At 39.5% G+C, this 25,655-nt stretch overlaps 1 protein-coding gene across 7 annotated transcripts in view; it reads right to left on the bottom strand.

The window, feature by feature from the left end:
- The window catches only part of INPP4B (inositol polyphosphate-4-phosphatase type II B), a 440,596-nt gene that overhangs the window by 87,680 nt on the left and 327,261 nt on the right, over window positions 1-25,655 (bottom strand). For all 7 annotated transcript variants that reach the window (XM_072755181.1, XM_072755185.1, XM_072755179.1 and 4 more), the window contains one exon: window positions 9,576-9,735. In XM_072755181.1, the coding sequence (XP_072611282.1) occupies window positions 9,576-9,735 (160 nt within the window). The remainder of the gene's footprint in view (window positions 1-9,575; window positions 9,736-25,655) is intronic.

Raw genomic sequence — 25,655 nt, 5'->3', positions numbered from 1 at the left:
CTGCCTTTCCCATCTATCGTTTAATATTCATATAATAGCCTAGGTGTTAAAAATCTATGTCCTAAGAGGTTAATCCTCTGTTCAAAACCCTCTGATTGCTCTTATTTTTCTCTCAGGAAAAGCCAAAGTCAATACAAAGGTCCTACATGACCCTTTCTCCAAGTTACCTGTATAAATTCATCTTCTACTTCTCTTCTCTTTGTCTTCTCTATTCAAACCAACTTGGCATTTTTGCTGTTTACTGATCATGACGGGGGCGTTATTGTCTCAAGGCTTTAGCACTGTTTTCTGTGCCCAATATATCCTTCCCCGAGATGTCCACAAGGCTTCCATCTTTTCCTCCTTTTTTTTTTTTCTTTTCCTCCTTTTGTCTTTGTTCTAACATCAACCTCTCGATGAAGGCGATGAATTAAGGCTAATGAATTAAACTTCCATTCCCGCCCTCCAAAAATATTCCAAAATCCTCTTACATTGCTCTCTATATTTTTTTCACATTACTTGCTACCATTAATATACTGTGTAATTCCCCTTTTTCCTGTTTTAATGTCTCTCTGGTACAAGAATATGAACTTCAGGAAGGCAGGTATTTTGCCTGTTTTGTTCATTTTTGTATCGTTGGTGTCTAGAATAACGTTTGGCACATAGTAGGTCCTCAATTACAATATGCTGGATGACTGAAAGGAAAAAAACACTTTAAATAATGTGGTACTTTTATTTTTTATCATAAAACATCAGAACTGGAAGAGACCTTCAAAATTTTCAGATGAACTTTATTTTCCCATAAAGTAAGGTCCAGAGGATGTAAGTGATCCGTTAAAGGTAATATAGTCAAATAAGTAAATTGAGGACTTGCCAAGAATCTTGGCTCTGGGTCGAGTGTTGTTTTGCTACATCATAATTCACCACAAAATTTTCAAGGGAAGCCATAGTCTTCTGATAGGATACTTGAAAATTTCATAATGTACAATTATTATTGAAGTTCTAAGTTTACAATAAAAACATCTGTGGTGTCTTGTGATTATTTTTCATTTTTAGAATAAAAGTGTACTTTAAAAGTCGTTTTTTTTTTTTAACCTGTTGACTTATGAGTTTTTTTAAAAGCCTGATTCATTGATGTTTCTTTTCCAATGTAATTCTAAACCTCTATGTGTAGAAATTCATGGCATTCAGGAATATTAATATTTAAGTGCTTTGATGAAAAGGATTCTTTGTTCTTGCATCTTTGCACTTCACCAAAGACATGTTTCATATCATAAAACCACTGAAATAATTGTCTAATGTGGAGTATAAGTTTTGATCATAGTATTAGGCAGAAACATGCCCTATGCTGAAGATACTCAATAATATCAAAAATATCTACCTAAGCATTTCTAGTCAGGTAGCAATTGTAGATAAGGTGACTAGACTTTCATTTCATCATACTGGCCTCTATTACTTGCCAAGAATTATGTTAGGTTCTGGAGATTCAAGAGCAAATCACAAATACTTGGCACATTTCCTCACAGAGCCAAGCCTAGTAGAGGAGATAACACTTAAAACAGAATCACAATAAATCAGAACCTTAGAGGCTACAAAGTAGTGGCCCATGGGTCAGCCTTTTTGGCCCTCAAAGATATTTTATTTGGCCTTCCTCATAGCTTAACAATTTTAAAAAATCAATTATTGACCTTTAAAGAATTTGGATGTTTCATATAAAGATTCAGATTTGCTTGAAGAATCGGAAGATGGGGCAATTTTAGTTTCAGATTCCTTTGTGGGAAGGATTAGCTAGAACTGGAGTGGTGACCAGAAGGGACAGATGTTGTCCCGGTGATGCCTGGGGGCCGCTGCACCTGAAATCCCTGCAGAAAGCGTCTCTACATAATTTGCAGAATTCGATGAAAAGTTAAAATGGGAGAGATCCTGTGCAAAAGGAGTAAACAACTTTTTTCCTTTCTTACTCGCTGGTATCTCTCAACCTGCCATGGCCGAGATTCCATTTCCTCACTCGTGTCATACTCCCTTGAGCATACTGATGTACCCTTGCAGAGTCTCAGAGGTGCCCAGCCTGGCCCAGGCCCTTTGGTAGGTGAGGATGAGGACAGAAAGAAGTCACTGGGCTGGGACAGGGATGGGGAAGCTGAGCAGGCCCCGGAGAACCAGGGAGGCAGAACCGTAAGCAAATCAAATCTCAAAGCTCCAGGCACAGCCCCCATTGCCCTATTGGACTCTATTTAAAACACACAGATGCAGCTTTTAGGACTGCACGATGGTGGTTACAGAGCATTACACCCAGGGCAGAGGGCCCTGCTGTGCGAGAGGCCCTGTAAACCTACACTGGTCCCATGCTCCAGCCTGGGGGACCCGAGAAGTGCCCCAGGTGTTCGAAGTCTGGGCCTGCGGAGGTAGAGATGGGCAAACCTTTGAAGGCCGAGTCAACTGAGGTCTCAAAAGAGCCCGGCATGACTAGCTCATGACGGATGAGGGGAGATGAGGTGGAGGAAAATGGCAAAGCACTATGAAGAGGCAGGTCGAGGTCTGGGCACTTAGGTCTTTGGAAGATCAGCAGAAAATGTAGCAAATAAGTGAAGTATTCGATGTGACTAGTATCTAAACACAACGGCAAGTAACTCCGTATGCAGACTGCTCTCGGGATCTAAGCATCTCTCCCCGATAGTTGTTCTGAGGCCCCAGGTTCTTTTTGACAAATTCAATCAGGAATCACTTTGCCTGCATTTGAACCCTTGCTCAGATACCTTCTCGCTCTGCGGCCTGAGAAGTGTGGCTTAACTTCTGCATCTGTAAAACGGGGATAAAAACAGAACGTCTCCTGCAAGCTTGCTGTGAGGAGGGAAGCGGGCATGGCAAGGCTTAGCAAGTGCTTGTCACAAAATGTGAATGCAGCGAAGTTTGAGCAACGTGGTCTTCTTTCTTGATTCCCTCGGTATCCAAGTTGCATCTGATTTTTACCCCTCGGGGCTTCCCGCGCCTCAGCTGAGGGCAAGCTCTACGATCCAGGCTCTGTACTATGGATTTCACTAATTTCCTCTTACTCCCTCTGTTCTCCTTTTATTCAATTTCATCGACCTGTCTCCCTCCTAATGACTCACAAATGTGTACTCCCTCTTCTAAGTCCTTTATCTTGTATATTCTGTCTTTGGAAAACCAAAGAATACAGCTTGCTCAGCCCCCAGACTGCCAGAGCAGAGTGATGACTACGCGTGTTCCTAGACACAGTGCCCGGCACAGGGGAGATGCTCAACAAATACATGTTGAATGAATGAGAGGCTCTTCTTCTTTGTCTTCTAACATAAACTCAGTGTCTTCCATAAACTTACTGCCATGAATTATTTTATGTATAATTGTGTTCATTAACTAATCCTTAATTATTTCAAATTTATTAGGCTACTCCAGCCAACCTAAAATAAAATATAGGAAAGAGATTTGATTTTTTTTTAAAGCGATTTACTAGAATCTTAGATTTGTCCCTATTTGAAAGTTGGGGTACATTTTTCAGATGACTAATCTTTGGCATAGGAAGTCATTGATGATTGGTGATAAATGATAAATGATAAATGATAAATTTCTTGGTAGTTACCAAACAATTGTGTTCACTGGAAGCAGCCGGATATAAAGCAAAAGGTGTGAGTGACTTCTCAGATCCCACCAGGAAATGTGAAATGCACCTCATAAGCTTAAAGAAAATCAGGAAGCAGGGAAGGACAGGAGTATCAGTAGGCAGGAAACTCTAACCAGTGGTGAGCAGACCAATTCTGTGATCCGCATGGATGTTTGCCTGCCTTGTACGAGGAAGCAGCGATCACACGAAACCAGGATGGGTTCCCTGAAAAAGTCCTATCAGAGGAACTTCATCTCCTTTTTGGCAGGACGTACAGCTGGACAGATTAGAAAAAAATGTTCCGAGACAAGGAGTATTTGGCCTTCTACAGGGCATTTCATAGTAACCTCGTGACAAACAGAAATGCAAGCATGCAATAACATGGACGGGTGAATACATCACTTCTTGAACACACATCCCAAGCAGTGGTGACTCACGAGTGTATTCCAATGCATACTTTTTTTTTTTTTTTTTAATTTTAATTTTAATTTTTTTTATTTTTTATTTTTTTTTTGTGATGTGCCTCAAGGACCTGCATTTGTTTCTGCTTCCCCATCATTTTTATCTATTACTTGTGTGAATGAACAGAACGTGTTTGCAAAATGTGAATGAAAGAAACTGGAGTAGTACAGTGAGTTATGATGGATGAAAGAAACAGGTATTTATTTGAGTGCTCGGAAGTATAGTAGACCGCGGCCATGGGTTTACACATCAATCTCTTCAGTAGAACTGAGAGACCATGTCTTAATCTCCTTGTGTCCCTGATATTTCACAATGTCTAGCACATAATGGTACTTAGTATTATTTGAATCTTGAAAGCCTGAAGGGTAAGTCAAATAGCAGGATTTATGGGTACCAATGAAGTTAGTAACAAAAAAAGCACAGCTGTCAAAATAGCTAACGTGACCTTAGATATCATTAACAGAAAAATAGATTCTAAAAGTAGGGAAGTGGCATCCCTCTGTTACTCCGTGGTTGATGTTGTTCCTTTGAAAAATGACCAGAAAGTGTCAATTCAAAAAGGACATGACGGTTGCTTTCAGACTTGTTAGACCATAATGCGGAAAAAGGAAAGTAGATTTGTTCTGTTTGTTGCACAGAATTAGATCTGGGCCAGTGGGTAAAATTAAAGGAAACATATTTAGATCAACATCTGGAGCATGCCGTTCTAGAAAATAAAAAATGGGTCTCTATCAGCGGAGATGTGTACCACGGGCTAGGCAAAAACTGGCACAGATACTATAGGGAGGCTTAACACAATTTAGGAGGTTTAACTACATAATCTTTAAGGGCACATTAAAATCTAAGATTCTAATATTCACTGATTTTACTTTGAATCTTCAATTTGTTATGAAATTAAAGGCATGTGGTCCCATGCATATAGTAGATGCTTATAAGTAAGTTTAAGTGCAGGGGAAGTAAAAAAAAAATCTTGCTCATTAAGAAAACGTATAAATATATGTAAGCCATGTAAGTTTGAAAATGTATTCCATTATTTGTGTTCAGAATAACAGAGGATATTTTACTTCCATCAGCACTATTTATACTAGTTCTGAAAAGAGATTTATGAAGTAAGATATATCGTAAAATCCTGGATCTAAAACAAATAAAAAGCCTTAAAATCTACAGATTTAAAACTACTGAGTACATGGGAAAAGAAAAATGTGTGACTGGGAAAAAAAATATCTGCATGTTATAAACATTAAAAAATGGAAAAGGTAGCAACAATTCAGAAGGCCATCTGTTTAACCGTGACGTACATATATATGCCAGCAAAACAAACACGAGTGGCAGCTAAAATGTAAAAATGAAAGATGGTGATGCAGAAAGAAAAACTGTAATAGGGTTAATTTACACTATGAGATCGCAAAATATAGCCCAATATAAAACATAAGAGTCAAAACCATATGAACAGAATAAAAATTTCAGAAATTGATTAAAGATATTTGTATAACATGGGGCACCTGGGTGGCTCGTTCAGTTAAGCATCTGACTCTTGATTTCGGCTCAGGTCCTGATCTCTCAGGGTCATGAGCCTGAGCCCCACGTAGGCCTTAAGCTCATGCTGAGCCTGGAGTCTGCTTAAGAGTCTCTCTCTCACTTTCCTGTCCCTCTTCCCCTACTCACTCGCTTGAGCTCTCTCCCTCAAAAAAAAAAAAAAAAAGGTACAGACCTTAATATAGAAAGAAAAAAAAAAACTGATACGAGAGAAATAATCACTAATAAATGATGTGGCAACAAATGTATAGCGGCATTCATGACATCATACATTTCAATAAATTCTGGATGACTCAGTCATTCACTGAATCAATTCATTTATTAATCGTAGAAAGAAAAGAATGGAATCGTTTTTCCACCGCAGCTATGAGCTGGGGATAAAACTGGGGCTACTGAAGAAATAGATTTTATTAAAAAAATAATATTTTGAAATATAATATTAAATCATATAATGTCACACATCACTAATAACTAAATTACAAAAGAATTACACAAATATTACAATAAATCGCAGATTACAATATGATGGTTTTCACCCAACGTGGTATGAAGTCAGGGAAAATATTTAAGCCTGGGAAGCCTGTGGTTAAACGGGCGTTTGTAGAGACTGCTGGTGAAAGTATCGATTGCTAGAAAGAACCACCAAATGGCTCCTACCCACTGCAATGCTGGTTTCTGCGTGACATTCTCTAACAGAAGACACCAGAGTTCCCTGGACGATGTCTGAACGCAGGGCTGGGGCAAGGGAAATAAAAAATGAACTCAGAATACCTCATGGTGCCAGAGGGGAGGGGGGTGAGTAAAGACAGTAAGGGAGTAGATAAGGGAGAAAACAAGGGGGTCACCAGCCTGGGCCCGGGGAAACGGGGTGGAGGCCGCTGAAACCAACCTGAAGGAGCTCCCGACGGCTGACTCCAGAACAGCGTGAGCCCAGGTGAGCATCACAGTAATGTTATGGGTCATACACTAGGGAACAAGTATTCATGAGTCCGTACTGGTAGAAACAGATAATTGTATGAATGAGTATGTGCGAGAGAAGGGATATCTCTTCCTTATAAAATAATTCCACGTCTAGCAATCTAACTTAAGGGAAAATATCGGAGACGCAGTTGAAGACTTCAGCGTTCAAAGATGCCTTATGTGTTAACTGCGGCTAAGTTATGATAATTATGTTTCTAAAATAGTGGTTTCTCTTTTGATGAATTAGTTTACGGTTATTATAATCCCACTTCCAGAAGTGTTTCTCAGGAAACATCCATAATACAAGGATATGCAGGATATCAAGAAGCACATCTGTATTGACAGTGTGTTCTCCAGGCTGGTTACTCTGTGTATGTGTGTGTAAACACAGGGAATGTTAAAAATATTTATGTCTGATTGAAAGAAAAAAAAATAAAAATCATACGTAATCCTATTTGGTTCTCCTTGCAAACTTTCTGAATTATTATTTTTTCTAATAAAATGTAAAACTACAGGTAAATTGGGGTACCATATAATTAGTGCATGCGTATCTCAAACAGCTTCATCTGAAATAGTTTGGGGAATAGTGTAGGCAAATACATGACTTTCTGTTATTTGTTTGCTTTACTTTAGCTCAAAAAAAAAAAACCAATATTAATTTCTCTACTGCTTTACGTGACAAAAGTCAGAGTAGAAACTGAAAATGCTTTTTTCCCCCAACTTTAAGAAGACTATGATAAGCATAAGAAGTATTTTATTAATATATTATTATTTAATAAAAGTAAATTATTAATAAATAATTAATTGAGCTAATCAATCTCACTCCAACTATGCAGTAGCATCCATGATCTATTTGAAGTATACCCGAGCACAGATTCATCTGTAAAACATCTATTTGCATATGTTAAGCATCTTATGTACCAATGTCCTCTCCAAAACATGCACTCTACATACAATTGTTTAACATGTAAAGTGTTAACAGAAGTTTTAACTTTGAAATTATTTGGCAATACGGCATTAAATCATTATTAGACTGACGTATATTTTTTTAAATAAATTTTTTATTGGTGTTCAATTTGCCTGACGTATATGTTTTATTCTACCCACTGAAAGTGAGTTATCTCCTGAAAATGTTTAAAACATAAAAAAAGAGTGGATAAAATAAATGTGGACCGTCAATTGAAAATAAAATCACTTGGAGGGCACTATGCCGTAATTTGACTTTAATCATCCACAAAGCCAATCAGGTTGTGAATTCTACATTGACAGCAGCTTCTATGTGGTTTTAGAGGATTTTCTTTTTTTTTAGGGTTTTAGAGGATATTTAAACAATGCCTCACATCCAAAGGAAAGTGATCATCCACTCTTCCCAAATATTTACCAACCAAATATTTTTTTTTTTTTTTTACTTTTTAAAATGTAATTTTGATGCCGCAGATACAATCTTCTGGTGAAATACAAGATATAGGTAAAATATATGATTTCATATATTCTGGAACTCTGTCCTGGTGAATGAGAAGTTTCAGGGAACATCAAAACAAATGTGGCAAAATACAGTACCCCTCATCTTATTTCTGCTGAAAAAGTATTATGCCTTGAAAACCCATCAATGGACAGAACAAGCCACTAGAATGGATTTTGCTTCCTTACCTCATTTTCCAGAGCTCAGCATAGCGTCTGGCTTGCAGTTGATCGTCAATAAGTGTTCAATTAGAGAAAATTGAAGTATACTACGTCTTTGTGATGTAAGTTATGACAAGCTTTCATTCTGATTCATGTAAAAGTTATGGAGCTGACACAGAACCTGACATTAGATCCATTAACTAATAAAACCGATACTATTAAAAAAAAGAAGATCCCTGTGTATATCCAGACCAAGTAGGTATAAACATACAGAATATTAGTATAACCTTTCCCATGTGAGTGTATCACAGAAGATGAGGACCACTTACACTAAGAAAACTTTAGAAAGTCATAGTTTCCAAACATGATTTAGAAACAGTCCTACTGTTAATCAAGTGATGAAAGATCGATGTTTCAACGTAATTAAACTCTTGATGAAAATGTGAGTAATGAAAAATCAGGAAAACAAATTGGGAAAACATAAATTTAATTTTACAAGTGTCCATATTTTCTTCTGACTTGTTTTTTTTTTTTTTTTTTTTTAAGTAAAAGGAAATCAGATTTCAGAGGAAGAGAGCAGAGTAACACCATTTAGTGTCTCCAAATGCTTAGGATACCAAAAGGGCCGGGACAACTTTAACAGCAGATCTTAACCATTGTAAAGAAATCAGACGTCTGTCTAGGTTTTTGTTGTCAAAATTAATCAAATTAACAAAAACAAAATTGACAAGAAAGCCATTTATAGGGGCACAACCATAGTTAAACTTTGGATTATATTTTCTAGGAAAGCTTGTAATAAGCCATACTTTTGAAAGTATCTATGTGTCCGCGTGTCTGCATATGCACACGTAAGCTTGTGTGCATACATGTATCCATGGAAACCTAGACTTACTAATATATATTCTTCTTATATGGAACCAAACCTTCTTACGTGTTTTTACGATAATTTGCAAAAATATTCCCCAGAATAAGGCAAAAGGCATTTTATCATATTGCATTCTTTTCAGGATAATGCGATACTGTGTCCTGACATCTCTAGAAGTTTCTAGGAGTTTCGAGAGAAGATACTTGTTTTGCTTCCTAATAAGAATTTGGAGGAATGTGTCAAAGTAGATTAAACTATGTCAGAGTCTTTAAAAGAAAACACTGTTCTTCTTTCAAGAAGGTTTTTATGTAGCAAAAGAAAAAAAAATGAGCATTGCAAGCAGTTCTGAAAACACAACTGAGAGGCAATTTGATAAACAGCCTTCTATCATCTAGGCCAGAGCGGGGGAAAAGCATGCTATCAGCACTTTCATCAAAGGCACGATTGACTCCTCTTTTTCTATCTCATTTTATCATGACTTTCTAATTTTGTTTACTCAGTCAGTAATTGGGGAAAAAAATGATTCCTTACCCCTTGGATGAGCCGTGATGGGGTCCACTGGAGAAGCGTCCTTTTCTCCGTCTTTGCTGCTGCCACCGCCGCCTTCACTGGCACCATCTCTTGCGATCAGTTTATCCACCATGTCGATAATGCAGTTCAGGCTCTTCCCCACGCTGGCCCACACCCTATCCTGAAAAGAACATGAGTATCACTACACAATTTCATTGCAAACACAAGATAAGGCAAAATCCGACAAATCCATTTCTGGGAAGCAGGCAGAGGACCAATCATAAGGATGCAGGCTCAGTGACTAATTCTAATACTTCCATTACTTTGGCCAGACTATGACTATACAAGAAGAAATCTGTTTTCTCTTAGGAAAGCAAAATTTAAATGCTATAATCTTTTTCTTTAGTTCATCAGTTTTTCTAAGTCATAAAGAAATGATTAACTACTGTACAATATTAATCCATAATTGAGCACAACTTATGATACCTTAAATGGGACCTATCTATTTTCCTTATCAACACCCAGTAGGAAAGCAAAGACACACCAATATTTTTAAAGAATAGCTATAATTTGCATTCAAAATTCTCGTTTTTCCTTTTTATTGTGATAATGTACATAACATTATCACTCAACCATTTTTAGGCTTACAGTTCAAGGGCATTAAACACATTATACAAGGCAACCACCTTATTATACATTATTATTTACATTATTATACAACCACCACCACCATCCATCTAGGATTTTTCATCTTCCCAAATTGAAACTTTTACCCTTTAAAAATGAACTACTCATTCTCCTCTCCCCGCCATGGGGCAACCATCATTGTGCTTTCTACCTCTATGAATTTCACTGTTCCAGGTAACAGAAGTTCTTAAAGTGTGGTCTTCACATCACCCCTAACAGAATGACCCAGAGAATTAAAATGCAGATCGTTGGATCCTACTAAGTCAAATAGAACCACTAGGAAGAAGGCACCGTACGCTGAGACTTCGACAAGCTCTTCAGGTGCTTCTGACCACTCCACATCTGAGAACTTGTTATTTCCTATGAAAACCTTTAAATACAGTTATCATTACGGTAGCCTCTCATCCCTAGCTTCCCTTTTTGTCCTCTCTCCACATCATTTAGATGGAGTCACAGACTCCCCATCTGTGACTGGTTAATTTTTTATGTTGACTTGATTGGATCACAAGATGTCCAGACACTTGGCTAAACATTATTTATAGGGGTGTCTGTAGGGGTGTTTCTGGGTGAAATTAACATTTGAATTGGTGGACTCATAGAACAGTTTGTCTTCCCCAGTGTGGGTGGGCATCATTCAATCCATCGATGGCCTGATAGAAAAAAAAAAATGTAGAGAAAGTCAAAATGTGATCCCTCTTGCCTGAATCAGGACATTGATCTTCTGCCCTCAGTGCTCCTGGTTCTTAGACTTTCAGATCTGGGCTGGAATATCCACCACTGGTTCCTCTGGTTCTAAGGCCCATAGACTCAGCCTGAATTATACCACCAGCTTCCGTGGGTCTTCGGCTTGCAGATGGCAGATCATGGGACTTCTCAGCCTCCAAAATTATGTGGACAATTCCTTGTAATAAATACTATATATCTTCTTGGTTCTGTTGCTCTGAAGGACCCTAATACACCTATTAGGTGTATCTTATGTATCACATAAGAACCAAATGGATTTATGATGCTTTTCTTGCATCTTTTTCTGCAACAGATAGCTCTGAAATAGCTCTTAATGTAAAGGTACTAGTCAAGTACAGTAATTCCTTAGTAGTTTATGTATTTTTATCGAATGTGTATTTTTTAACCCAAGTTAATTTTACTACGTTTATAAACATAGAAATTCATTTTGGGTAAGATAAATCTGGGAAGAAAGAACAAGAATTGAGCTTAGATTATCTGATGGTTGTCTTATAAAGACTAAGTTAATTGAATAATGTAACAGATATGGGAGTTTACAGATGATGCACACGACAACTGAAGAGGAAAAGTGTAACATTCAAGGTTTAAAAAGTTAAGTTAAAAATCCACCTACATGATGGTGGATGGGAAAACCACCTCATTTCTGGGGAACCACAGTGGTTCCTCTACAGTTTGGAATGCCCTGTCTACCTCACCATGCTGCAGTGGGAGCCAAATAACATCATCTCTATGAACGTGCTTGGAAAATTACTACCATTTGGCAAAACCACATCCTCTTCTTGCTGGCTGTCCTAAATGAATCAAACTTGCTTTTCATCACCTTGTAATTCTGGGTGTTAAATATGTTATTAATCACAAAAAGTTTTCCCCTAAAGGCAGACTTATTCTACCAAAAATTAAAAGCACTTCCCCTCTAAGGGAAACTAAGACACCAATCATATCCATAAATTGCTTTATGCCCTGCCTACTGTCAAGGAAAATAAGGTGGGGGCACCTCTGAGCTATGGTGCAGGAGACCTAGGGAAGTTCGCTTCTTCTGGAACAAAGTGTCGAGAAAGGTAAGCAAACTGAGGTCCCGACATCACTCCTTGGGATTTGGTAAGGAGCTTACTTTTCAGACCACGATAACCAACTGATGGCCCCCATCCTGAACATCCCTTAATTGCCACCAACCACTGCATCTTTAAAGCTATTAAATGGAAAAATGAAGCAGCTCTCCGGCTAACACTGGGCATAAACTCTGTTACTGAGGAAAACAAGGGGAGGGATTAGTCTTAATTTTCCAGATTAGCTTTGTACAAGATAAATTTTCAATTCTCCTTCTGTTGTCCATGTTGAGAGGAACCTTCTATTTTGATCAAAAATCAAGTCGTATTGCATGCTGCCTTTCTTATATAAAGTAATATACGGGGTTAACCAACTTCTCTTAATTACATCTCCAAAGACCAGAATATAAGAATATAAAAAAGGATAATTTTACATTCTTACCCTATATATTGTTCTTCCTTTATACTTTGCGTTATAGGATTATACTCACAGAAAAAGTAATCTTTGCAGACAGAGAAGAGACCTTTATCGGCATGTGGTGCAGAGTGAGGTATGTTCATTGGATGAGACCAACAACCATATGGTACGAGGTTGGGTGGTAAATAGTAGAAAAATACTTAAGTCATTAAGCACTTAGAGGACACACAATCTGGGAGGATGCTCGTTGGAGGTGAGAAATTGAGCAGTGTCTTATGCAAGATGAATAGATGATTCATATATAATCAGATTTTTTATTGAAGACACACTCAGCAGGAGACCCTGAGCAGACCCAAGCTGGTCTTTCTCTCTTGGAAAGAAGATCCTGCCTAGCTGGAGGGGAGATAATGCTATTTGGTTAGTCACTGGTTCTTCTTCCTTTATGGCATCTACAAAGTAGATTAAAGTTATCGATTTAGACCATTGTCTCTAATGCTAGTTTATGAGTTGAGGGCTGTGTCGTCACTACATTGCACAGGGCCTGGAAAGGCAGAGAGAGAGAGAGAAATGGAGAAAAGGAGAGAGGAGAAGGGAGATGACTCCAACCCAGAGGCAGGTTGAGAGCTGCTATTTACATTCACCTGGCATCTGAAATTAGTTAATTTACCTTCAAAACCACCACATAAGATGGACATTATGGACTCAGTCTTTAGAGGTGAGGAGACTTCAGGTAAGAGATGTTGAATAACATTCCACATTAAAATGGGTATAACTAAATTAGAAATTCTATTTGGTTTCAAAGATTTGATCCTTTCCCCTATGATTTCCCATGGAATTGTGGCACACAGTAGGAATTCCGCTTAAGTGAGATTCCTAGGACTCTGGGGACAAGCTGGACAGAGGAAGATCAGGAGAAGGAGCCACAGAAAGGTTCACGAAAAGGCGTGTGCCACCTCACATGAGCAAGAGTAGGTGTCAGTTACCTGAGACTTGAAAATGAATCTAATGGCAAATCACTAGGACAGGACTCTGAAAAGGACGGGCTGGTCACAATGTACCCTTAAGTCTGAAATCAAGAGGGCCATACAATCAAGGATGGAACAATCACTTGGCGAAAAGGTCAATGAGCTTGGGTCAAAGGATGTCCGTGGCTAAGATGAACAGAGGACAGTGTCAGCATCAAAACCCAAACTCTATGTGTCGGGGATGTAAAATAAGGAATGGGTTATAGGGAGAGAAGATAATTCAATTTCTAGGAGAAAATTAATAATTATTCTTAGCAAAATCATTATTTTGAGATTAGGATGCCAAAAATGGGTAGGCGATATTCTTGTAGGGAAATCCTGAATATCTGATTTCTCTCGTAAACTGTTTTCTATAATATCTATGGGAAAGCATTCACACAAAGGGAAATTATCAGCAAAAATGCATTCTAGTTCTAATGATTTTCCCTCGTGAGGACAGTCCATGTAGGAGCTTCTTTTTGCTTAGATCGTTGGAATGGCTGGGGCCTACTCCATTGTCTTCCCTACTGAAATCACACAGTTCCTCTCAGATGGTTCTCATGAAGAGAGAAGTCTGGTTAGCTGGGCGAAGACAATGGAAGCATAAGAATGTGGCGTAGTACATGGAGCTTCCAGCCTTCCCCTTCTTTGACCAGGGATATTACTCTAGACCCAAGTTTTCAAATCACAGCAAATCAAACCAAAACCGAAATCAAAGCAACACAACAGCGCATCAGAGACACAGATTGCTAGGCCTTCCTGCTCCATGCCCGCCCCGCCTTTGCCCTGAAACAGCAGTCATTATCCTGGTGTGTCTCCTGTCGAAATACGTAATGGAAAATTGGTGGGTTAAAATCTAACTTTTATTACATGGAGCCCATATGGTGTCCTTGACCTTAATGGAGGCTTTAGATAATCCAACTTCTTGGAGGTGAAGGACTATAAACTATTTCTCGGCAATGAGCGATCGAGGTCAATGGGAATTAGTAGCAGTATTTATTCTATTTGAGTCAGGTGTCATTTTGGTCCTTATTTATTTCTGGGTTAAGACCTAAGCTATCATGCACATCAAGCCCAGTGGCAATAGATATACAAATATAATGGATATACCAGTGAGTAGTTGGGGGGACTTTGGACCCGGCAAAGTGAGCCATGAGGGCAGGGGACATGTTGCTTATTCAGCATTGCCACACATTTATGAGATTGGTGCCATCGAGAGAAATCCTGACTCCTTTAGATGAGTTAACTTAATTTTTTTTTTTTTTTTTTTTTTTTACCAGTTCAGCAATGCTTAGCTGATCCCAATTTTTCTGGGGCCAATTTTTGATCAGCAAGAATGTGAAGACTTCACTGAGAGCTGAAATGGGGGGCAAGGTAGCTTCCTTGCATCTGTATCTCTATGTACAATTCCCCACTTGTCATTACCAATTTTTGAGGACTTTGATGAGAACGAGCCAGCGCATTAATAAGGTTTACCCCTGAGTTGACTGAGAGCAATTTGGACTTGACAAAGTTCCTCAACGCTGCAAACCTTCGCTCGTTCCGTAGCTTCCAGCTCTTCTCCCTGAATCCCCACTCAAGCAGACTGTGGGAAGAGAGGAATTGCACTTGAAATAACCCCATGACACGAACTGGCATGTGTTAAATAGCCAGATGTGTGACAGCCATCAGAATTGAGCGAGATTCCCCAACCTTTGCTTCCTATTGATCCTCTTGCTTAACTTCACCTAATTACTCACGTAAAAATCTCTGACCTTTGTTTCCTGATAACCACGCTTTGGCCTCCCCCTGGAATCCAGTCCCTCACCACACACATGGATCCAGCTAGCCAGCTGCGGCTTCCCCAGCAGACCCCTCCGTATCCCCCTGGTTTGGCTCGTGGCCAGACCCAGACAATAAGCTACCACACGGTCAGGCCTACGCGAGTGCACGATCACCTTCATCCATCACCACGCTCACATCATCACTCCTCTGATCAAAGGCAGCTTTGTACTGCAGCAAGAATCCATTCTTCTCTCCGCCCGGAGGCGCCTCTGCAGCGTGTCAACCTACATAATTCTCCTTATTTCTCGTTAGTCTTCAAAATGAAAACTTCCTCAGGTCAGTCGTCTTGCTGTCCTAGAAACAAGCTGTTAATTAGCTCAACATATACTTTCTGGGCATCTGCTACAAGCTTGCTCGGTGCCGAACATCAAAGATATGAAGGAAACCTTGGAGGAACTCATATTTCTATCTTGACACATTCTGCTCTTTACGCTTAGAATAGTGCCTCCTCCTTCCATCAATCCAATTCTCACCCTTTCAAGTCTCACCATCTCCAAGAATGGTTCATTCTATTCTCTCTGCTTAACATTTTTTCTTTCTAGTAGACAGGGAGCTCTATGAGGGAAATGACTATTATGCTCAGGTCCTAGTACTCATCAGGGAATAGGTAAATAAAAGAATGAATAAATGAGCAAACGAATGAATGAAAGGAGGGGATATTTTTCATCTTCTTCAACCTTCATATAACTTCTCTCTGAGTATTTTCAGTATGTTTAATTCTCTGAATATTTTTGATGTGTTTAATGAGTATCACACAACCACCTCCATTCTGGGAAAGATTCCATATCTTATAATATCTCTGCTTATTTTATGAGTTCTGGCCGTTCCCTTGAATTAAACGAGATATGGCTTTTGAGGATCTGTATTTTATACTTAATTTGCTTTCTCCCAAGTACCTATAGCATCATTGCACATTACTGATGCTTAATTAACATCTGTTGATTGACTTCACAACCTGTGACTTTCAAGTAAAAAGATACAACTAAAGTAAATATTATCACATGCATCTTCAAATTAAAGTTAGAACCAGGGGATCCCTGGGTGGCACAGTGGTTTAGCGCCTGCCTTTAGCCCAGGGTGCGATCCTGGAGACCCGGGATCGAATCCCACGTCAGGCTCCCGGTGCATGGAGCCTGCTTCTCCCTCTCCCTGTGTCTCTGTCTCTCTCTCTCTCTCTGTGCGTGACTACCATAAATAAATAAAAATTAAAAAAAAAATAAAGTTAGAACCAAGCTCGTACTCTGAATGGCTGCATTCACCCTAATAAATGCCACATGATGGTAATGTTTTCAATTTGTTGAAACATTACATAGAGTACTTGTCTATTAACAAAAATAAATTCACTGATTAACTAAAGCTTTCAATTTTAAGTTGGTAATTGGATGCTATCTGCACACCATTAGGTAGTTGCACAACTGGCTGAATTATATGACATTATCAGTTAGTGTGTTGCATACAATCAATTTCCAGGATTGATTTTTTTTAACAGAGTTTCCCCTGATATATCAAGTCAATTATATATATATATATATATATATATATATATATATGCATTTTATTTATCTATTTATGTATGTATGTATGTTTTCAAGAGAGAGCATGCATGAATGGGGGGGAGGGATAATGGGAAAGGGAGGGAGAGAGTTTGAAGCAGACTCCATACCCAGTGCAGAGCCCAGTGGGGGCTCAATCTCACCACCCTGAGATCATGACCTGAGCCAAAATCAAGAGGTGGATGCTTAACTGACTGAGCCACTCAGGTGCCCCACTTCAGCATTTTTAACTATTAAATTATGGAGATTCAAAAATTCCTGTCTAGAAAATAATGTCTCACTATTCACATTAGAATGTACAAAAGTTTAAGAGCACTTGATTTGAATGTAATAAATTTCTAAAGTATGTGTGTATATTCATTCCAGTTTGCATATTCATCACACCCAGGCAAATGAAAATATCTGACGTTGAATCAGGCATTGTAAGAGTCAATAAAGTATCCAAGGGGTATGATGGTATTCAATATAAAACCACAGGAAAGTCACCATTACATTAATAAAAATAAAATATCTCTGTTAAAAACACTAGTTTGAGTTGGGAGGATGAACCGCTGATTCGGCAAATCCATTTATTCATTTATTCCTGCATTAACTCTGAAAAAAATACATGGAACTAGTGTGTATAAAGCACTGAATTAGGTGCTATAAAACAGGGAACTGAAGGTGAATATATTAACTTCATGTGGGAAAATCTAGAAATTGTCAGGATTTCATGAATATGCATGCACATAAAGATCTCATTTGGGGTTTCTTTCCTTTAATAGAACATTTGTGCATTTTAATGGACAGTCATGAACTTTGCTTAATCACCTTTTGTGGACTTTAATATTGGGTAAGTATTCAAAGCACATTTCTCCTGAGTGAAATGGACTGGAGAAGTTCAGGAATGGTTCTCATCCATCAAGAAAACAGATGATAGAACACATTTCGGTTGTGACATAGGGAACCACGAGCCTAAGACTCTCTGTCTTTACCTGCCCTTTCTAATGGGAGTGAGCACATGCTTCCAATGTCCCCTCCTCATTATAAGATTTACAAAACCAAACAATCCTATTATATGTGATTAGGGATGAAAAATAGAAAGTTGGGAAAGAGGAAAACAGTTATTTCCAATCATATTTGCTGGGTAACATCTAAAATTACTTCTGTGTAACTAGGACCTTTGTAAATAGCACATGAATAATCAAATAAAATTAAAATTGCCACCACTGGGTTTCTGGAGGCTTCTGAAGGCCTCAGTCTATCACGTTCCATGTTCTTCATCATGTTCTTTGGTCATCTCTGATGTTCTGTATCCATCTAGGATTTTCCTGCTTTCTATGTTTATTGAATATCGGGTGAGTTGATTATGACACTGGGAAATATGCACTAAGGAGTGAGGGATATAGCTCGGTACTTTTGGCTAGAAGAGAAAAACAAAATCTGCAGAAGAATTCATGAATTCTATTAAGGGAAAAGGTGTGTGACATAGTGCAGGGTCATGTTAAGGTTAACTATTCCATGTTTCCAAATAAGAAAGTAAATAAGAAAAATCTGAGGACAAATTTCAAAGTCATTAATTTATTCTACAAATACGTAATGAGTACCTTCTCTGTTCAGATGGTCTGCTAAGGGGGACACAGCAGTGAATGTGGTATTGACTTTGCCCTTTAGGAACTTATAAAGATCATGACCACAAAGAAGAAACATATATGAACAAATAAGTATAATTTAGTGTTCATGAGGCTGTATCATCACAAAATGCGAGAATAATGCTTTATTAAACAAAATGGTTTGGAGTCAAATGCATATGTATATAAAATACATCTCTGTCGATAACATAAAATTTAGAAATAAATGGCCATAATTCAGTGGAAATTTCACTCAGTCAGGTAACTTAACTCTAAGATGTTGCTTTAGAAAAGTTAAATCAAAAGTTAGTATCCAGTTGTCTATAAGAATTAATTACCTCTAACGAAGGAATTTCCTTCTTATTAAGATCGGGTCAATGGCTTCACTTAAAATAATTCTAGCCAGTCAGAGAACTGAACAGAATCTGTTTTGAATTATTAATTTGCATAGGTACCTCTGCATTACGCACAGCCTGCACTATTTTCCCTAGAGACAAGGTCTAAGATGTAGACAGAAGATGGCAAGTGAAGTTGAGAATACAGATCACTGCAGGTGGCCCGTGGAGGTACCTGGTTGGTAAATGTGTTTTGCTTTCAGTAGTTAGTAATATTTTGCGACTATGTATGCTTACGGTTACTAATTATGGCCCTATAAAGAGCTCTACCTACTCTTGTGAAGCTTGAGGGATTCATAGTTGTTCTAGACATCATTAGAGAAAGTTGCAGTACAAAATGGACTGTGAGATGTTAGTACAGAACATACTAGAAAGTGGCTCACGTAAATCTCATTGCAAAAATGCAATGTTTGGGAACATGAGTTACAGAGAAACCACAATTTTCTTTTCAGGCTACATATGATTTTATTAACAGGATGTCTGACATAAATATTATTATAAATGTGTGCTATTGTTTCTAAAACCTACAAAATTCTTGACAATTTATTATAGGTTAATATGAATTGTCTACTCTGCTTATGTGAGATAAACACATTTTACCATAAGAAGGCACAGAAAATGTTCCCCTAGTTTAAGCATGGAACTAAAATTTAAAATTTGATTTACATTTACAACACAAAGAAGGGAATTAATTGGGTCATGTGGATGGTGAAATGTTGACTGCTATAGAAATTTAGTTCAACTAAAAAACACATTTGCCTAAGTAATAAGAGTAGTTTTCCTACTTCTGCTCTTTGCTGGAATGGAGCAGAATATAAAGGATCAGAAGTTTATCTTTTTTTTTTTTTTAACAATTTTTGAATGAGGGTAGACAGATTTAGTCCTGAACCCATCAGTGTAGTAATGTTGAAGTTAAATCACAGTGTTCTAGAGAATAGTATAATTACTGGAAGCCACAAAAACTGGGTCAACTTAATACTTTAGTTGGATGACATGCTTTCATATTTTGGACAAACTAATCTTGGAATCCCAGCTGCTAGAAGCATCTGTTGTAGAGATAAAGAGAAAGAAAAGCAATATGTCATTTTTACCAGCTAGAAGATGAGGAATGTTATATTAGTTTATTTCGTTGCACAGATTGTCATAAAATCCCGACATTCCTTTGGGTTTAATTGTTTGCTAACTTGAGGAAAATAAATCTTTAAAGCACTCAGTCATTTAATAAGTAAAATTCAGCAAATAACACTTTTTTTTTGTCAATGATCATTTTAGTTTCAATCTCTTCCATATTGACTAGATAATTATTATCCAGATTCATGTCATCAATTTTGCCAACAAAACAGGTTGAAAAGAGAACAGCCTCACACTGATTTAGAATTAATATTCTTTCTTCTAACCTCAAAAAGAAAGGCTTCTCCATGTATCAACAGAGTAGAATTCAAGAGTAATTTAAAGGCATATATTTACTTTCCAATATTTATTATAAGAAGCTAAAGGCTTAAGCTAAGTAATTGTCAAAACTACAGTCATTACAAGACATCAAATAAAACAATTTTTTAAATGGAGCTACTGTAATCTTAAGTGCAACTCTAAACCAACCTAAATGATTCATATATCACAGAAACCTAACTAAATTAACTTAAAACATTGAATTATTTCAGCAAGTTGATTAGACTCGTAATAAGTGCTGAAACTTTTCTAACACCTAATTAACTAAGAAAAGTGGTACTCAAAGTTATGTTTCCAATTCATTTAACAGCACAGTCTCTAAAGGCATTTTCAATTAGCTACATTTTCTTTGGATTTACTCAACTTTTCAAAGTAAAATAAAGCTTTGAAAATAATGTTAAATGGTTATGACTTTGGTAGATTTTTTTTTAAATAAGGGATTTCTATTTTTTAACCAAGTTATCTTTTTAATAGGAAGGGGTTGCTATGGAAAATCAATTAGAATGTTACATGATAATCAAAGTTGGTTACATTTGTACATAGAGTCAGATTATATTAGGAAGAGAGAGTTAGAAGCAATTTTTCTGAGTGGGAAAGATTTTCCTTGTAAATGTGGTAAATTTAGAAAAAGTATTCATATACTTTCTAGCAACAGTGCATTCTGGAAGAAATTCAGAAATTATATGAAAGAAGAAAAAGAGGGAGATGCAGATCTTTATTATTATCCTACCCTTTTGCCTGTGAAAGAAACCAAAACAGCTGAGAAATGGAGAAGACCCTTCTGCATCAACTGGAAGAAAAAAATCAGTAAGTCTTTTTCCTTCCAAACTCGTTCTATGAGGCCAGTATCACCTTAATTCCAAAACCAAAGACCCCACCAAAAAGGAGGATTATAGACCAATATCCCTGAGGAACACAGATGCAAAAATTCTCACCAAGATACTAGCCAATAGGATCCAACAGTACATTAAAAAGACTATTCACGATGACCAAGGGGGGTTTATCCCTGGGATGCAAGGCTGGTTCAACACTCGTAAAGCAATCAACATGATGGATCAGATCAGGAAGAAAAAAAAAAAAAAAACAAGAACCATAGGATCCTCTCAATAGATGCAGAGAAAGCATTTGACAAAATACAGCCTCCATTCCTGATCAAAACTCTTCAGAGTGTAGGGACAGAGGGAACGTTCCTCAGCATCTTCAAAGCCATCTATGAAATTCTCCATGGGGAAGCACTGGGAGCCTTTCCCCTAAGATCAGGAACAAGACAGGGATGTCCACTCTCACCACTGCTGTTCAACATAGTCCTAGAAGTCCTCGCCTCAGCAATCAGGCAAGAAAAAGAAATAAAAGGCTTTCCTAGTGTTAAGACTAAGAAAGTATTCTCAAAATAGTGGGAAACCAACGACCATGTGGACTCCTACCGCGGTCTTCACTGGTCCTTCCCAGGGACTGGAATTCTTCCTAATTTTTCCAAATGTTGCCAGTAAGCGCCTCTCTTCACTTTCTTTGGTGCCTATTTGAAACTTCTACTCCTCTCCTCAGCCTGTCCTCTTCTTCCCCTTCTCTTTGTACATGATTCTGCTTTAAAGATAAAATAAGGCACCCGAAGTTAAAATCCAACCTATATAAAGAACTCATCAAGTTCAATGGGAAAAAAAAATCTAAAAAGTGGCCAGAGGAACTGAATGGCCATCTTTCCAAGGACGTCATCCATGTAGCCAACAGGCCCCCGCAAGGTGCTCATCACCAGGAAACGCTAATTCAAAGTACAACGAGCTATACCTGTTAGAGTGGTTATCATCAAAAAGACCAGAGATGACAAATGCTGGCGTAGATGCGGAAAGAGGGAACCCTGTGTCCTACGGAGGGGACATCAACTGGTGCAGACGCTGAAAACCAGTGTGGAGGATCCTGAAATACTGAAAACTGAAGAGCCGCATGCCCCAGCGATCCCGCTTCTGCGAACGCATAAGCCCGAAGGAGATGAAATTACAATCTCAAGGGGGTCTCAGCAGCCCCACATCACTGCGGCTCTGTTCACAGTGACCCAGACATGGACGCGACCCGGGTGTCCACTGACGGGCGATCGAACACGGCTGCAGAATGTCCCTGAGCCGCGACAGGAGGGAGGAAGTCCCGCCACCTGCCACCAGGAGGATGGGCCCCAGGGCGCTCAGCTCAGTGACCTGATTCAGGTGGAGAAGCACCAGTCCTGTCTGATCTCACTTACGTGTGGCATCTAAACACGAACAAGCAGAAGCCAAGTTCATCGCAGCCCAACACACTGACACTGCCAGAGGTGAGGGCAGGGGGTGGGGAAAGGGGTGAAGGGGTCGGAAGGTGCGGCCTTGCAGCTTTGGGGTAGTAAGTGGGGGGGGGGGTCGTACAGGCGGTGACTAAGCACCCTGTACTGAGGGTTGTTAAGGCAGGGGGTGGTCACCACTCTCCTAACAAAGGGATCCAACTGCGTGATGCACGGTGATCCAATTGGCCATGGTGGTGATTTCTCAAGCCCTTATGATGTGGGCACACCTCAGCCTGGTGCAGCCTCACAGGTCAACTGAGTTTCTGCACAACTGCGAGGGCGCCGGGGGCTCAGCGGGTCGAGCGCCTGCCTTCAGCTCAGTCGTGATCCTGGGATGCTGGGGCTGAGCCCCACGTGCATCCAGTTCCCAGTTCCCCCCCCACCCGCTGCTGCCTCTCCCTGTGCACCTACGCTCATTCTATCAAATAAATATATGAAGTCTTTTCTTAAAAAAAATTCAACTGGGAAAATATCTTAGACAAACAAGAAAGAGGCCATCCAGCCTCACCCTGCCTCCTTGAGTGAGGCCAACCTCACCAGGGTGCCTGCGGCCTGTGCCCAGGCCCGGCCTCCAGCAGGTGCCCTGGGGAGGCCTGGTCCTGCCACCCACAGCCGCGTCCCGTCCAGCAGTCTCTGGAGAACAGACATGCTCACTTTTCACCAGCTCTAAGGCAGAACAAAGAAACAACTAAGGATGATCACATACACACACACACACACACACGCTCACTCTCCCAACCCGTCAGCTAGCCAGGCCCCGTCAGCTAGCGAGGCCCCCATCCTGTTCCTTGAGTGGTTAAGTCTCTATTTGCTTTTAAATCGCCCGAATCTTGCTTCTGGACCCCCTCCTTCCAGCTTCCCCCCGTGCAACCCGAAGCTGCTCCTGGTCCTCACCGCCTCGAGGTCCCTGGGTCTCCCCCCGCCACAGCGCAGCCCCCACCCTTGCCCCCTCTCCCTCCCGGCACATCTGTATGCACAGCCTTGGCGGGGCTCACACCGCACAGCCCACCGCCTGCCCCCGGCTCTCTCCCACCGATGTCACAGCCTTTTGTGACTATCTGGTTGCATCCACCAGGAGACGGGGACCCCGCATTCCAGAACCCCAGGATCTAGGGTCACTGACCTTTCCACCTGGAGCACCTCCAATATAGGTCTCAAAAATTATGGAATGAAAAGGAAACCAGGAGGGAGGACAGTGGAGGGACACCTGTGAGCAGCAGGGAGGCAGGCGGGGGGAGGCCTCACACGACACAGTGAGGTGAAAATGATCACAAGAGACCTGATCTAAAGTCCTGACTTAACGTAAAAATGGAAATTATTTGTCAAAAGGTCAACATTATGTGTTTAATTAAGTGAAATACGAGTTCTTTTCTCTATCTACTCAAAGTCTTTAGGATTCACAACACACTCCGTATCGTATGCTAGATCCACTTCCCCATTTACTTCAAAGAATCATATTAATCCCCATAATCAGACTATCTGATCTACGCGCCCTAACGAAGCCAACATGCAGCGGCACCACTAACGTGATGCCGCGTGTCCGCTGGGCCCTTCCAGGCAATGGGGCGATGGGGCGATGTCGCACAGGAAGTCATTTATCTCATGACCACCCCAAGAGCTACACGGAACGGAGGCTGCTATTTTCACTTTACGGTTGAGAAAATTGAGCTTCAGAGAGGTTAAGAGGTATGTGCACCTTGGAGCTGTGAATAAATTGAAGAAGGTGAAGGTAAAAAGGGGAAATATTAAATCTGCGCTTTTGAAAACGCTTCTGTGGGAGAAACGCGATCTTAATCAGCAGCAACAAATACTTACTCAGCGTTGACCCCTTGGAACCCGCCTCTGTCTTCACTGTGATGGAAATTTTATCAAAAGAAAAGACGAGGCATCACTTCACAGCCCTTCAGACAGTAATTTTGTTGAGAGAGTCGGGCCTTTCAAATAATTTACTCCCCGAGTGCTCTTCGATTCTAGGGGGGCAGGCGAAGTAGTCACCGGCTGTTTACCACCTATATGACCAGGATACTATTTTCTTGGTTAAACTCACGATGCGGTAAAGAGCTTCCTCCTCTGGGTGTGTGATGCGCACGGACTTTGAATGGTTCCTGGATAATTAATAGGTGCTTATTCAGGAATAACACCGCTCCCCTGCCCCCAGAACCCTCGTGTTTCTCTTATTCCATCCAACTAGAGTTCTTATTGTCATGTTGGTTTCCTTTTTTTTTTTTTTTTCCCTTTTCACCTTTACTAGCTATTTTTTCAGATGCTTTTATGGCCATCCTTTTGCCGATTTTAGAACACCTGGAGCAACATTTTCTTTTAAATCACAGAATCATGAACAGGAAGGATTTAGGAGATTTTTTCCATCCACCGCCATTTAAATGCTAATATCTTTCGAAGTACATCCAGAACTGAAACACTGGATCGCATCAAGAAAATATTTGCAATGAGTAGTGGGTTATGAGTGATTTTTGACTGTTTTTCTAGAAAAAATACAATTTTTTTTGTATTTAAATTTTAATTATTTTTTCCCAATGCCATGAGTCTTTCAAGAAGAAATCCTATTTGCGAATTCTTTACATATTGTGAAGACTAATTAAAAGCAGAATGCCACTTTACAAATATCATAAGGAGAAAAATTCCAGTATCTCTACTAAAAACTCAGTAACAAATCATCCCCCAATCCAAGTATGATAAAATCTATTTCAGTATTTTTTTTTTGGTATTTCTTTTTTTTTAATTTTTTAAATTATTTTTTATTGGTGTTCAATTTGCCAACATATAGCATAACACCCAGTGCTCATCCCGTCAAGTGCCCCCCTCAGTGCCCGTCACCCAGTCACCCCCATCCCCCGCCCTCCTCCCCTTCCACCACCCCTAGTTCGTTTCCCAGAGTTAGGAGTCTCTCATGTTCTGTGTCTCTCTCTGATATTTCCCACTCAGTTTCTCAGCAATGAGTGGGAAAAAATGCAATTTTAATGGTTTATATTACCTTTGCAGTAAATGCAGAAAAGTATTCTAAAGTCCTATAAGTGCAGCATCGTCGTGTGTGACCACAGACAC

The sequence above is a fragment of the Vulpes vulpes genome, chromosome 4 (genome assembly GCF_048418805.1).
Source record: "Vulpes vulpes isolate BD-2025 chromosome 4, VulVul3, whole genome shotgun sequence".
In the NCBI taxonomy this organism is placed as follows: Eukaryota; Metazoa; Chordata; class Mammalia; order Carnivora; family Canidae; genus Vulpes; species Vulpes vulpes.
Note: the sequence above shows the minus strand (reverse complement) of the source record. Positions and strands in the feature narration are given on the sequence as shown.